This window comes from Lagopus leucura, unplaced genomic scaffold (genome assembly GCF_019238085.1).
Source record: "Lagopus leucura isolate 7727_CA_CO unplaced genomic scaffold, USGS_WTPT01 Super-Scaffold_100001, whole genome shotgun sequence".
NCBI lineage: Eukaryota > Metazoa > Chordata > Aves > Galliformes > Phasianidae > Lagopus > Lagopus leucura.
The window spans coordinates 64,884,373-64,899,915 of record NW_024962262.1 but is presented as its reverse complement, the minus strand read 5'-3'; the positions used below and the strand labels follow the sequence as shown (position 1 = coordinate 64,899,915).

The 15,543-nt window shown below is 33.9% G+C and overlaps 1 protein-coding gene across 12 annotated transcripts in view; it reads left to right on the top strand.

The window, feature by feature from the left end:
• Window positions 1-15,543, top strand: part of DMD (dystrophin) — a 986,794-nt gene that overhangs the window by 399,803 nt on the left and 571,448 nt on the right. For all 12 annotated transcript variants that reach the window (XM_042866635.1, XM_042866641.1, XM_042866633.1 and 9 more), the window contains 2 exons: window positions 2,941-3,135; window positions 10,053-10,225. In XM_042866635.1, coding sequence (XP_042722569.1) covers window positions 2,941-3,135; window positions 10,053-10,225 — 368 coding nt within the window. The remainder of the gene's footprint in view (window positions 1-2,940; window positions 3,136-10,052; window positions 10,226-15,543) is intronic.

Below are 15,543 nucleotides of genomic sequence, written 5' to 3'. Positions count from 1 at the left end.
CCCCCCCCCCCCACACCCCCCCCCCCCCCCCCCCCCCCCCCCTCTTTTTTTTTTCTGCGGGGGGGGGGGGGAGTTACTTCTTACAGTGCTAGTATACTATTCAGTCTCATGTGTACATTTCTGGTAAAGATGCTTGCCCAGAATGTAGGGAAGGACTGTGCCTGTTGTATCTTCATGATAATTCCAGCAAACTTTGAAAAAACAACAAAACAAAAATATCTTTCTTTACTCATTAAAATGATCAATTTTGTGTATGCCTATTCTCCATTCCTTAGTGCAAGATGCCTTAAGCTCCATTATCCTACTATCAACAAAGTCATGATAGAATGAAAGAAATTCCTGCAGTGTCTTGAAAAACGCACTTCTGCAGTTTTAGCACGTTTCAGACTCATTTATTTATTCAGAAACTAATTCATTTGGATTCCTCTTCTTTAGAATAAAGTATGAAATAATATTGCCAAATAGGAAGATGGGTTCTGGTGGACTTCTTTCAAATTGTAATTCATCCATGTATTTATCTGGTTGTAGTAATTTACAGTTTAACTTTTAATATAAATAAATTATTAAGTACAATAAAATTGTGGCTCTATGCAGCTCACAGGAATTGATGGGCATTAAATATTACACATACTTTGAGGGATGAGTAAACCATATAGATCAGTTCAGCCCTGCCTTCAAATTTTAGTAAATTTTGCCTGGAAGAGTACTCTTCTATCACTCATTTGTAGCAAATGGGTGGATATTTTGGCATTACTCTAACTAATTAGGCACAATAAGTGGCTAATAAGTAATCACACATCAAATTTCTATTTGATTTTTATCTGATTTCAGGACTTTTTTTTTTTAGAGTAAGAGGGCACAGATTCTATTTTATGTGAACAGTTATTATGTGTATATATATACACAGTTATTAGACTAAATTCAGATTAGAAAAGTAGAATAATAAAGTGTCAGAATTTAATTATCTTGTGTGTGTCATTTCACTTGTTCCTGTAACCTTATTTTGAGTGAATAACCTCATACCCCTTACTTGAATATCAATAATCTGTCTTCTCTGTCAAACAGGGAAAAGCTGTTAAATTGTTTTTTTTGTGAAGATATAGTTCCTCATTGTATGTAGAAGAGTCTCAGCACAGTCTTGAGGATTGGAAATATATTGCTGCATGGCTCAGTGGCTTATTGAGGATCTCCCATTATCTAATCAACACAGAGAGCTTTTTTCTTTGTGTTAACTGGTGTAAAATGTTATTCTTGCAGAACGTGATTCATAAAACAGACGGGGAAGGGAGAGGACCAATTTTTAAACATTTTATTTTATATAATTATATAAAATAAAAATTACAGTAGTGATATGATGGCAGTAAGAGTTTTCAGTGTTAGCAGATGTCCTGAGAAAGTCATTTTGTTAAAATAGTATAAGCAAAGCAATTAAATTTGCATAGGAAATGCAGCAGAATAATACAAATCTAGAGATAACTTCATGAATTTTATTTGTAATATGCGTTAATATGCATACAGCTACTCAAATGTGTGTATGCATATTATAAGACTTTTAAAAGAAAACTGAAGAACCACATGCTAAGATGAGTAACAGAGGGGAGAAATCATGAAAAGATGGATATGGAAAATAGATCAATTAAAATGGGACGCCTTGCTGAGGTAGCGTGTAGGAAATAGTGTTTGGTTTGGTTTTCCTTTACTAATGATGCTGTTCTCTCCAAAACCACAGATGCATTCACAGACAGTGCTCCAAAATCCTCGATTATCTGTATTAGGACTGGAACAACTAAGTAATGAGATTTTTGAATGTTAACCAACAATTGCTTGTAACATTTCTTTGAGGTCTTCAACAAGTAAAGTTTTTATTTTTAAGAAGGCAAGGACCAAGCTCAGTGAATTTGTGCTCCCACACTAGGAATCCTATGTGCTGTGATAAAATAAACAAATAGTAACCTATGCTTATCAAATCAGAGTTTATATATTTCTAAATATAAATATATATATATAATATTCTGAATGACATACAGGTGAACATCTATTTGGAGTTCAGTTAAATGAAGCTTCAAGCACAATTTTTGGTGTTTTTTTTTTTTTTTTTTTTTTAATGGTCTACAAACACATCAAATCAGAAAAATGGAGAATTAATGTGCTACATTTTATCACCTAATATATCAATATATTTCCAAAACCTATAGATCAACACTCTGTTTTGACACAAAATACTCAGGGCTCTCTTGCACTTGGTGTATGCATGTGCTTTCAGAATAGTGTGTCTAGTGCATATTTGTCCAAATTACCAAAAATACACATCTTTAGGAAAAAAAAAAAAAAAAAAAAAAAAAAAATATATATATATATATATATATATATATTTCTGAAGAAATGTATTGTTGGGAGTTCCTCTGTGAATTTTATCCATTAAATTATACTTCCAAGTTTGAAGAGAGAGATTTTAGTATGTTACTGTAAGTACTGAATTGACCTAGTTGTTTTATCTTGCATGTAACCTAAGAAATTGTATCTGTAAGGCAAGTCATTATTTTATTTGACACCTTGAAATGTCAGTATTTTGGGCTTTGCGTGCATGGAATTTCTATAAAGAAGGATATATTCTTAGAGATTTAACAGTTTAAGATGAAATTGTTAGCACTAAAATCCCAGTAATATCGTAATCTCAAAGTATTTTTGCATTTCCTATCTTAATTTCATTGGAAAAAGAGAAGTTTGTATACTTCCCTATGGATCAATTTTAGTATCTGCCATTTCAGTCAAATTAGGGGAACGTGAGTGATCTGTGTAAAATAACTCAAATATTTCTGCTTTTGGCCTTGTAAATAATTTTTAATTGGTTCTAGGTCATGAACTGGAAATTGCAGTAAATTATACATTTGTGTAGAGGTGAGAAACTAAAGGAAACATTCTCTTGTATATCTGTACTAGCAAACAGTTCACGAAGATACAACTTTTGTGATGACTGAAAGTATGACTGTGGAAACCGCTTACGTGCCTTCTACATACCTGGCAGAGATCCTTCAGCTTCTGCAAGCCTTGTCTGAAGTAGAAGAACGCCTTAATTCTCCTGTTCTGCAGGCTAAGGACTGTGAGGACCTCTTGAAACAAGAAGAATGTCTCAAGGTAAGATGGAATGTTTTCTTTATATCACGCTTGTGTGATTTTGGGGCTGCTTTTTATTGGCAGCCTGTGTTCACTTACACATTTTTATAAGTACTCAACTCTGCTGTGATTTGTGCTTATATGGATGTTTAGATATGAAAACACATTGCTATGAAATGTAAGAGCACTGGTGGTTTCATATGTTTTTATCTGTTTCACCCAGATTAGTAAGAAAGGTGATTCTGTGAAAAGCAAAGGCATTAAGGTATCTGCACAGCATAACCCTGAGTGGAATAGTGGGAGAAAGGATGGAGAGAGGCAGTTCTGTATTTAAAATTGCAGTCGTGGTTAAAGTTTACTTTGTGTGTTTTTATTTTGAATGAATTAGTAAGTACTTAAAACCTGTCCACACGTGATCTCGGACAGCTTTATTTTAGTGTGACAGATCAAAAAAAAAAAGAAAAAAGAAAATCAAGTAGGTGTTCCTTTGCATATTGAACTATGAAAGCTTAAAGTCTGATTGGAGATATATCCTACGCAACTGTTGTCGTTTGGTTTACTATACAAAAAATGCTGTCCAATAGGTAGCTAATATAATTACGAGAAGTCTAATTCAGAACTGTTAATGTAACTTTAAATATTATGGTCCATTTTCTTTATTGCTCCTTGAAATTGGAGAATTTTTTCAATACCGAATGACTGAATAAGAGAACAAGATTGACACTGTAAGGCTAAGTGGGTGAATGAGTTATCTGCTTCTGCAGAATAGTGTTTGTGAATAAACCCTTGTAAAAAATCGTGCCTAACTGCTGTATACAATACAGCAATTTCAAATTACCATCAGCACATAAAGACCACATTTCCATTATTTCTGTGATCATTTGGGGAAAGTTTTTAACCAAAAGAAACTTGAGCCCAAAGAATCTAAAATCTGTCTGCAGTCATTCAGATGAAATAAGCTTTGTGGGAGAATCGAAATAAGGTCTCTGGCAAGGAGATCTGAAGTGCCCTCAAGGAGCCCATTTATAGTTCTTGCATAGATACCTTTACATATACACATACGGCATCTCTGTGTGTTTGTGTGTATATATGTGTGTATATTTGCAGACATGGATATGCTTATTATCTCTTAAAAATTAATGATTTACATTTCCTAGGAGTATAGTTTGTCCAGGGAAGCACAAAACTAAAGTATTGGAGCAAGAGAATAACTGACAATAGGTCTGTGAGAAGAAACAGCAGATCACTCCTTTTTTCCTCTTGTGATTTAGTATTAGTAGATTAAAGGGCTCTGAGTATTGACTGTACTAAGTTAATTTTCTAAAAAAAAAAAAAAGAGGCATAGATCATGTAAATCATAGTTAAATGAACTAACACTTTGTCCGTGTCCGTAAACTCGTTATGCTCATTACTAGATGGGCTGGAAATACAGTGACCTAGATCAAGTAGTTTACTGGCAGTTGACTTCCTATTGACATTTGGACCATCTTTATCTGATTTACATCCATAACTAATCTGTTCTTCACCCACGTATGTTTGTTGCTATTAGAGTTGACACCGACTTTAATAATATTGATTACTGAGGTTAGAAGTAAGCATTGCCATAGGTTTAATTTAACTGAGCTATTAAATTGTTACGAGATGCATTTGTGGGCACATTTCCATCTTCCAAATAAATCTCTCAGAAGAGGTAAATGGATCTTGCACATTTGTGGGTTTTTGGAAGGGTATAGTTTTGATCTGAGCCTGCTTTATGAATATTTATTTCCAAGTAAAAGCATTCATCATTGTCATTATCCTGCAGTAAAAATAGAAAAGTAGTGCATAAATTGTTCAGCAGCTGGTTGGGAAAGGTTTGAAATTAAATTGTGGTTGATTTTATCCCTGGCAGATTTGCATGAATCAAATTACAAAGCTGTCATGAATAGCTCTGTGTTTTAAAACTGAGTTTGTAAGGTTTCTTTTTCACTCCCATTCATAAATGATCTATTTCAATTAATCCTTAGAAGGAAAAATAAGTTTATTTACTGGAATCTTTCAGTGTTAACCACTTTGAACTTTTTTCTCCAAAGTAAATGTGTGTATTAAGACTTAAATCTGATTGCTTGAAATCATTCTAGTTAATTCTGTAATCCAGTATGATAAATATCAAATAGAAATGAAAAATATGCTTTTATTAATTGCAAAGACAGTTCTAACAGTCACTTTTTATATCAAAGGAATGTAATTTTTTTTTTTAAAGGAATATGTGTATGTGTATCCAAAAATAATATTACTTCTAAAATTTAGTAAATTGTTATTATTATTGTTATTATTAGGCACATTTAGTAAGCCCACACACACCAGCTTCTAGGAACATTCTGTTCATTGAAAGTTTGAGTAAATGGTAAGAGTAGAGAAACCAGGTCTTTCTATCTCATAAAATCAGGGATTGCAGTATTTCTATTACCCTATTAAAAGTTCTGTTATGTGTGTCCTAATACATAATACATTCTTGTTCACGACTGAATTTAAACTATTTTTAAAACAGTCTGAATATTACTGTCGTGTCAAAGATGGAGCTCCATCTGGTCACATGGGAAATCTCAGTTCATAGATTGAGGATTAAAAAATTGAACTTAATGAGATGCTCCCAATGGGGCAAATTTTGTTACAAGCAGAAACATTATGGTACTTTTACCTACTATTGATGGTAACTTGTGTCATTTCACTTAGGATGCTAGATTTATTGTTTTACGATACAGCTTAGCAGAAACGCTAAGTCAGGGCCTGAACCAGTGATTGAGCATCTGGTGGGAAGGCAGGGCCAACCCAGCGGAGCTCAGCTGCATACAATACACCTGAGTAACCAGAAGAGGTGGAGTCAGGATCCACCCCTCACAGACTTCATTCAAGGGTTGGCAATGGAGGCAAGGGTGTCTTAGTGGGGGTCCCTGTGTATCTGAGGTCTTCTGAAGGTAAGCAGCTTCTTTCTTTTCTTTCTGTGTCTGTGGCAGTTGCATTTGAGTAAGTTCTTGCTTGCCACAGCCTGGGGCCTTGCTGCTCTACTGTCATTGCTGTGCTTTCCATCATGTTACAGCAAGTTTCTGGAATTTCATCCTTGTTCTGTGCTCTTAATCTCTGAGTTCCTTATGTAGCTTTTATTGTAATTACGTGGCTTAATTGTGTGACCATGTGCAAGGATACTTTTATATCCTTGCAGTTCAAAGAGTTTAGCTAATCATTACTGGCACTAGAGTTTTCAAAATGCTTCCTGAAAGTTAAATGTTTCACTTTGCATATGTGGAAATTAATCCTGTTTTAGGAAGTCAAGTTACGTTGCTCCTATTACACAAGATGTTCCTTATGTGGTAGTTATCTCATGTAAACTATGTATCCTGTTGAAACTCTGGATTATTTAGTATGATATGCATATTCTGAAGTAAAATAACTTATCAACTTAAGAGTTAAAACATATTTTTGCTTATGGGAACATAGCAGAAGTGAGTGGATAACATGAAACTGCCTATTAGGGACTTAGTTCATTATATTTGCTTTTATAGCTGTATGTAAGAAAGTGCTTAGTAGACTTTTGTGTTATAAATTGCTGTTATAGTCTCAGTGTACTTGTGTCTACTTATTCAAAAATTACCTGAACTGTGAAATCAAAACTCTTATTTTCTGAGGCTACTTACTCTACATAGTTAATGATGCAAATTTGCAGTAAAGTCCATATTAATCAGGCTGTTGGGTTGGGTTTTTTTGTTTGTTTGTTTTTAAATCTTAATTTTAATGCTAACACTATAAAATATGATTCTACATTTAGCTATAATATTTTTCAATTATATAATAGTTTTAATATGGAAAGCCATCTGGTTCTTTGAGAGAAGTTTCTTATGTATGTAACTCCTTGCATAATCATTTTAATAGTTCTAGTTCATTCTTTTATGCATTTCCAGCTCTTTACTTGGACTTAAAAAGTGGGTTGTTTGTTGCTCTACTTCCTTAAATATAGATATTTTCATGCTGATATTTATATATATTTCTATTCTTTTGCCTTTATGTGGTAGCTATTACCCTTCACTTACTGAGAGGGAACTTTTTTTGTGCAGAGATTTCTAAAGTGGCTTACTTGGGGTTTACAGAGTATTTTCTCGAAGCATTATGCTTCCGGAATACCACCATAATCTTCTTTCAATATATTGTATTAAAGCAATAATACCCATATCAGATATTATAAGTTGTAGTGTATAGAGATTTTAAAATTAGAAGTAATTCTTGGAATTTTTCTGCTTAATCTTGATTACTAACAACTGGTTCTGGTATTAGTACAACAATATGCTGAATTATAGGAAGTTTACAATTTGTGTGATTTGCAAATATAATCTTTATCTGTCAGATATAGGCAAACTCTGAGTTGTGGAAATGAACTGAATTTCAAGTCCCTATCACTCAGATTTCTCTTTTTGAGAGAAATGAGATGGATCGTTCCCCAAAGGCTACTGTCACTCTAGCTGCTAATGATTTTCTATATAATCCTTTTTTTCATAAAAATTAAAGCCTTTTGCATTTCTGTTAACTATGTTACAAAATCTCCCAAGGCATTTTTGATAGCTAACTGCTTGGAGCAGATGGAGTATATGTATAAAATACTTATGTTTGTGCAGATGCAAATGCACGTGATCTCGTTTCTTTTCTTCAATCCTATGCCATTCAGTTGTGGATTTCTTTTATAGAAGGTCAACTGTATTACCTTTATTTGTCTGTAACAGCTCTGCTTTAAACAAAAGCTAAGATCTGCCTTACACATCAGAAATCACATGCTTCTCCATTGGCAACTCATTGTGAACGTTTTGAGATTTGCCACTTGTCAATTCTGAAGTGTATAAATGCTGTTTCAGTTGTATATATTTCAATAAATGGATTTATTCCATTCTGGGAAACATGGATTGTGAAAACAAACAGGGAAACCTGTTAGGTTAACACTGCTTTACCTATGGCTGTGAAATATGCACATCTGCATTTCTGTTGTTTATGCTTTGTACTATCACAATGAAATCAGTGCCTAATTTTAAGATTTCTCCACCAAATCATTGTTTTCATAATCTTTGATAAAGCTTACCACCTGAGTTTGCTAAGGTCTCCCATAGATTCCCAGCAATGAGCATACTGTACATACACAGTACAGTTGCAGAACCTCAGTATTCTCCACAGCTGTTTTTGCTGGTGTTTGCTCCAGGGTGTGGTTTCTGAGCTGTGGAATAGACGGAAGTGAAAGTCAGGTCATGTAAATACTGATATTGCAAAACTTCACCACATCTTCACTATATGGGATCTTAACTTTTTTTTTTTCTCCAAATGTTTACTTAAAACATTATGTAAATATACATATATATATATGAATTATAAAGATTATATATACATGTTTAGCACTTCGAATTTATAGATAACTATATTTATACACAATGTTCTAAACGTATAAATATGTGGGTGTATATAAAAAAAAATTGCAGGGATGTGTGTGTATATATGTAAATATTGAAGTGTGTGCAGTGAAATAGATTTCTTGGTCCATGACTTAATTCCTCTGCCAGAAATTTAAATAACACTTAAATTGTTGAAATTTGTAATTGATAAACTCTTTATGATAGGAGATACAATTAAAATACTTTTGAGAGGTTCTTATATGTTTCTAGCTCTAAGAACATTAAAAAGAGGAACAAACTAATCTAACAAAATTAACCATTTTTTCCTCTGTGACAATAATGTGCTCTGGATTTCAGCTTATATAGTTCAGGTTATTCTAGTCAGCAAGAGCTTGCAGTATCAAACCTCTATTTTATCTCTTTTGTACTGTGTTGATGTATAAATAGTTACTTGTCCTTCAGAGTAGGTGAGCAAAAGAACATTGAGCAAGTCAAATATATATGTTGTCTGTTATGAGGACTGTGGTGCTGTAAAAACATAACAGCTGAACAAGTCAGTTGTATTTAAGGGTTTAATTGGCTTGTAAATACGGATTTACACGGAGAAAGTCTCTGCTAATGACTTTTTGTTGCGTTTAAAGCTTTTCTGGTGAAGTCAGAATGCAGTTTATGATACTATTTTTGCTCAGCATTGGGTTTTCCAGCAAATTTGGTCATTCAGATGCTTCTGAAGGATTAAACATAAGCTCAACCCTGCCTCCTTCATAGAACACAAATATATGGTATATTTACATATTGCTTTATAGAGAAAATAAGAAAATCTGCATAATTCAATGATGAGACTGAATGCATTAGTAATTGTGTAATTAGTGGCTATTGACTAAGGGTGAATATTTCAATTCCTTCACACATTTTAAAGATTTCAAGGACCGGAGTAAATTTGGTTTTTCTCTTTATTTTTTTTTATAGTCTGCACTGTACTGTTAGGCAAAAATACTGTTAACTATTTTCTCTAAAACACAAGGAACTGAGCATTGCTAGGTGTAAAGGACTAAGAGAAAAGAGAAGTGCTGAGTTATCAATGTCCTGAAAAGGACTGATAGCCAATAAGCTATCTTTCTCATCCTCTAACTTTGGTATCTATGTAATACGTGCTGAAGCTGTTACAAGAGAGGACCCTAACTGTCAAACAATGAAAATTTTCTTGAACATGAGCCTGTAAAGTGGTACTTTCTTCTGCTTTCTGTTAGAATGAATGGGGTTAAAACAGTTATTCCCTTGGCGTAGGGGAGTTAATGACTGACTGAATCAACAGAGCTTTGCTTCCCTACAGCCATTACCTTTCTCATATGTAGTTAATTGCATCTTTAAAGAAAGAATGGGTATTCAGTCATTATTACCTGGTTGTATTCTAAAATGTTATCATGTCTAGGCTGTTATTTACATTATTTTTTCCTGTTTGTCTTTTGCTTGTGGACAGTGTTTTTTACAGCTGATGTCTTGTTTTTCTTTTAAAAAATCTTGATGTTACAGAACATTAAAGATCGCCTGGGGAGACTCCAGGGTCATATAGACATTATTCACAGCAAGAAGACACCGGCTTTGCAGAGTGCTACACCAAGGGAAACAGCAAATATACAGGAAAAGCTGACTCAGCTTAATTCCCAGTGGGAGAAAGTTAACAAGATGTACCGGGACCGACAGGCGTAAGTAAACTTTTTAAAAGTCTTATTTCTGATAACATTTGTTAGTATTTGGTTTATTGTTGGTGATACTCTTCCTTATGCAGAAATGACTTTTAAAGTTGTGAACTATACTTTCTTCTAACTAAGCATAGAAAATTTTATAGGAAATTGCATTTTAAGTATTTTTGTAAAATTGTAAATATGTTGACCAACTGTCACTTATCAGTCCAAAACCTGGGATGGTATTGCATTTGTGTTTCACTACAGTTATTGTACCTTTTATCTGAGATAGGTATGAAAGAATAACTATTTGATACTATATCCAGCATTATTAAGATAGAAATCTTAACCTGTGATGGATGTAACTGAGTAAAATCCCTTGTAATTGTAGGGCATGTACTAGTTCTAGGAGCAATTCTAACTGTATTTCTAAGGAGCATGCTTAATATTGTTAGCAGCTCTAAGTGCAGCATCATTTTTTTTTTTTTTTTTTTTTAAGTCTCTTTGTATATTAGTCAAAATACAGTAAGGCAAAGCAATGGAGAAAAAATATAGAAGGATGTTAAAAGGATAATAAATAAAACTGATCTCCTACATGTGGTACTTACTACTTTATCTTAGTATGTTGCTTAATAGTTAACAAATAAGCTTAAATAAAAATCATTGTTTCAAATGTTTATTGAATTATCACAAGCGAGTCCTTAACAATTCTGAGAATGTAAACTATTAATCTGATACTGAAAATGCTTGTGTATATAGGAATATGTAGGAATTTCACTAGGTTGGCACTTTCAGACATGCTTTCAGGTAACTTTCTATTCAAAAAATTCATTTGATATGCTAAGAGAGTGACTTGAAATTTAGTGGAATATGAACTTCAATTACGGTATTGATAATTATTGCACAGTGCAGTAGATGGGGATATAAACCCTGTAAGTGATGACCAGAAGAAATAAAAATACTTTCTGTAGACTAAGACTGTGCTGATTTTGTCTTACAGTCCAAACCTTGGTAACATTTTTAAACAAAGGACACATGAGTATTGGTCTACAGCTGTCACTGCAAATCTGTAGAGGCATGATCTTTCAGCTGTAAGCCATTCAGTGGCTTTGATTTAGGTTGCTGGAGAGAGAGAGAGAGAGAGAGTAAAGCTTAAAAAGAGACAAAAAGAATCATGGCTAAAATATGTTCAGTAATCTTCAAGTCACCTCTGTTTTGTCTCAAAATTTTGAGATTCTAACATGAATATCACTTCTTTTAATAATAAGCCTGTTCTAGTGTGGTAAGAAATACCGTTATTTCTTACCGAACTTTGTTCAGCATGGTACCACATAAAAATTCTGAAGAAGTCAGAAGCTGAGTCTGGAGCTCAGCTGCTCACACAAAGATAGCAAAAGCAGGATGTTTAGTACTGTGCTTTTTCCAGAGGTGGCTTCGGCCAAAGTCATAGATTTTGGTCTCAGTACTTCAAAGACCAATCTCTGAGAAATCTTAAGATCTTCTCATATATGTTGTCTTCTACTGAAGAAGTGCTGTTGGCTGAAAGCTTGGTCCACCAATGCTAGCAGTTGTCCTTTGTTTAGACTACAGTGCCATTTAGCCAGCAGCAGAAAATATTCTGAGGTGAAATGAATTAGTATTTGTCAGGTATTTTGAAGCCACCACATAAAGGCACTAGAGAAGTATGAAGTGTCATTTTCTTTCCAGCCTGAGTTTGCCTGGGGGTGTCATCCTCTTTTAGGATGACTGGCACCAACTCAGGGTAGTGATAAGCTTGACTGCTGCCCAGAATCACGGACCTTTTTTCTTTTAAATCTCTTGTTTGTAGTGTCAGTATTACTGTGTTACTGTTCACCTGGTTTTGTTTGAACTCTGGGATGGTCCCTGTAGCTTCTGCAGTTTTGTGAGGTGCATTTGGACTGCACATGAATGCTTAGGAGGAGATGAAGGAAGACAATACTGCCTTCAGCATTTTGCTTCTAGCGTTTTGTGTCTGTAAGGGATTAAACTATCAGTGTAAATCTTCCATTGAGACATGGATGAAGCTGTTTTTGAGATGCATTACTGATGATGATCTTTTAGGACAGTTTTGAAATTTTACTGGAGCACTGTCTTGCTGTCATGGGAGTGTGCATAAGGGAAATATACATTCTGTGTTTGAAAGTGTCTGGGAAAAAAAAAATTGCCACCACTATTTGTTCATTTATGAATACTGGCTTCAGGAAATCGAAGAACTGTAGTAGAATTGAAGTCACTTAAGTAATTTCCAAGTCAGTTATCACTGTAATTGCAGTAACACGGAATACTTTCCCTTACCCTCTCAGGTACTAGCAGAGAACTTCCCCTAAATCTCATAGAAATCAATATAAACGCTCATGTTAAATAACTATTTTAAGTTTGTGTTTTATAAATAGTTGTTGTTGCTCTAAGAGTCATTACTGGAGCTGAAATGCCTGCTCTTAATGAAACACAGTAAGGAATATGCTCATTTCCAAAGTTTACAGCAACAGAGGCTGGAATTGGCCACTCAGAACATCCTGGTGTCAGACCCAGAAGGAGAAATTCAGTTATTTATACTGTTGCATTAACATTGCTGTATCATTTAAGGAAAGAAATTCATACTTTCTTGTTTTTATAATCTAATATCTAAATATCTCGTTTGAGAGTGATGTCAAATAGGTCTGTCTGAGGAAAAAGTGTTACTACACAGCTGTTTTCTTTTTGGTAAAATTTGTATATGAGGTATAGGCAGAACTGAAAATGGATTTTGTAGGACTTTATGTACTAGCTGGAAATCACAGATACTCTATACAGACATTTGGAAAAAGTCTAAGGTCAATTCCAAAGAATTTGCAGTCATTACTTTGTGGAAAAACGGACATGTAAATCAGGTGTGAGATTTAGTGGAATGGAAAGAAAGGCTTGTACATTGCCATCTTGCGTGTTAGTAAAAGCCTTAGGAATTCATATTAAGCTGCAGATTGTTTATTTGGAAGAGGAAAAAAAAGAGATGGAATGATTGCTTATGTTATTTGCATTAGTTTTATTTACCTTCTCCAAAAAATGCACAGGGTTTTCATACAAGAAAATATGCTTCTGTCTTTTTATTCAGATATTACTCTTTCAGCATTTTGTTCAGTAATTAGTAATCGTAGATAGCATTGAAATATTTGAAACTTAGTTGAATACTTTGCTAGTGTATTCTGGAAATCTTCCTTTTATGTAAAATACATTTCACACAATAGAAGTTCCAATGTACATCTATGTATTTCATGCTTAACTTTATAGTGTGTTCCTTACAAGAAATCAAATTATATTTTCAGTTTTCTTTACATCAGAACATGCTGCAGTTCTACAGAAATTCATTGTAAAGCTATTTGAATGTTTATGCTCACAAATCCAGTTCTTCTACAGTTGTTGGAAGCCTTGTCGTTTTCCAAGTTGTTTCACAGTCACTGAGTGTGCCATTGTGTATTCCCTGTAATTGAGTAAGTGTTCATACTGTACCTTCTGTAAGTTAACAGGAAGTACTTGAAAGAAAAAGTACAAATTCATCAGAACACAAGTTTTCAAGAGATTAATGTTTTGAATACAGCCTAGATCTGTCATGTGTTGGTTTGCTTTTTTTTTTTTTTTTTTTTTTTTTTTTTTTAAACAGGAGGTGAGTGGATTTTCTCCTTATGCATTAATTTCGGAACATAGGTGGTTGTGCTTGTGACAGATGTATTGGGTGACACCAAGTGGAATTTGTTAATTTTTTCCTTTGGTTTTAGTTTTCTGAGTGCACAGCAGTACTGCCATGATTTGTCCATTATGACCCTGGCTGTTTCATTTGTAACTTCAACCCATTTCTTCATGACACTAAATTTCAACATTGTCTTTTTCAGTTGTTGAGTTACGACAGTACAGCTGAAATGTTGTGGAGTAGATGTATGTCAGTATCAATAAGATTACCTGTTTAGATGCTATGAGTTTCTTATCCCTGTACCAGAATTTAACTACAGTCCCCTTTTTTTGCTGCAGCCTTAGGGTTTTTTTTGAATTAATTATGAATATTTAAGAAGCAACACCATGTTCCTGTAGATAAGAACACACAATAATTAATATTTACAAATCCAGGGTGGATGTGGCTCTGGCCAGCCTGGCCTAGCGACCTTGCCAATGGCAGGGGGGTTGAAACTAGGTGATCTCTGAGGTCCTTTTCTATGATTCTATGAAATCTATGTTAGAAAACAGATTTTCAAATGATTGTCTACATAATATCTTGTCAACTTAGTATTTGTGGAAGAACTTGTTTCTCTTATCAGGGCACTGTGTTCTCGGGATGTTTATGCGGCAGTCTTGTTTCTTTGAACAGTACATGCTCTTTAAAAGTATTTCTAGCATCATTGGATCAATCAAATTCAAGTACAGTATAATAGTTTTAAATAATTCTAAACCTATAGCTATAGGATAATAGAATATCTATATTTGAGGTCAAGGCAAACGGGGGGGGGGAAAAAGGAGAAATTCTTGAAAGTTTTTAAATAAAAAATGAAGTAATTTTACAGATACTGGAGAGCTTAAATATTTTTAGACTGCTATTCTTCTTACAGTCCTAAAAGATCTCTTATTAGTGTGCAGTAAACTAACTTCTGTCTTTTTCATGTCTTATTTGCAAAATATTTTCCAAGGCATACATTAGAGCCTAGACAAATGCTCATCTAATTAATAAGAAATCAAATTAAAATTAAATGTTCCGAATGTAGGAAAGTTCATACCAGATATCTCTACAAAGCATTTATAATTCTGAAAAGATCAAAAGAGTCAAATGTCAATCTTTGTTATCTCAAAAATAGGCGGTTTTAGTACTTTGGAATACTGATCACAGAACAGCTGAGGTTGGAAGGGACCTCTGGAGGTCATCTGCTCAAACAGGAACAGTTAGAGCAAGTTCTACTGCTTTGACAAAGAGAAGATCCCAAATCTTGAATAGTGGTGCAAAACAGGGTGATGACTTCATGAAAGTGTCAGGCAGCTAACAACTTCTATAGTATGAAAATTAAACAATGAAGAACTCTTATAAGAACAGTATTATAAGACTGTTAAGACAAATCTTTCTTTCTTTAGTACCAACAGTGCTATTAGCAACTATTTGTGGTTTGTCTTACCAATTAATTGTTGATATTTACAAGAACTGGGTAAGACGTAATGGAAAATTGTATGTTATGCATAAGATTCTATTAATCGGCAGAAAATTAACTATTTTGTAGATTTCTAACACAGAGCATGTGTTACTGATAAATGCTGTCGATTTGAGTGATAACCTGATGCTTGGCACAAGATAGAAAAAAGATGTA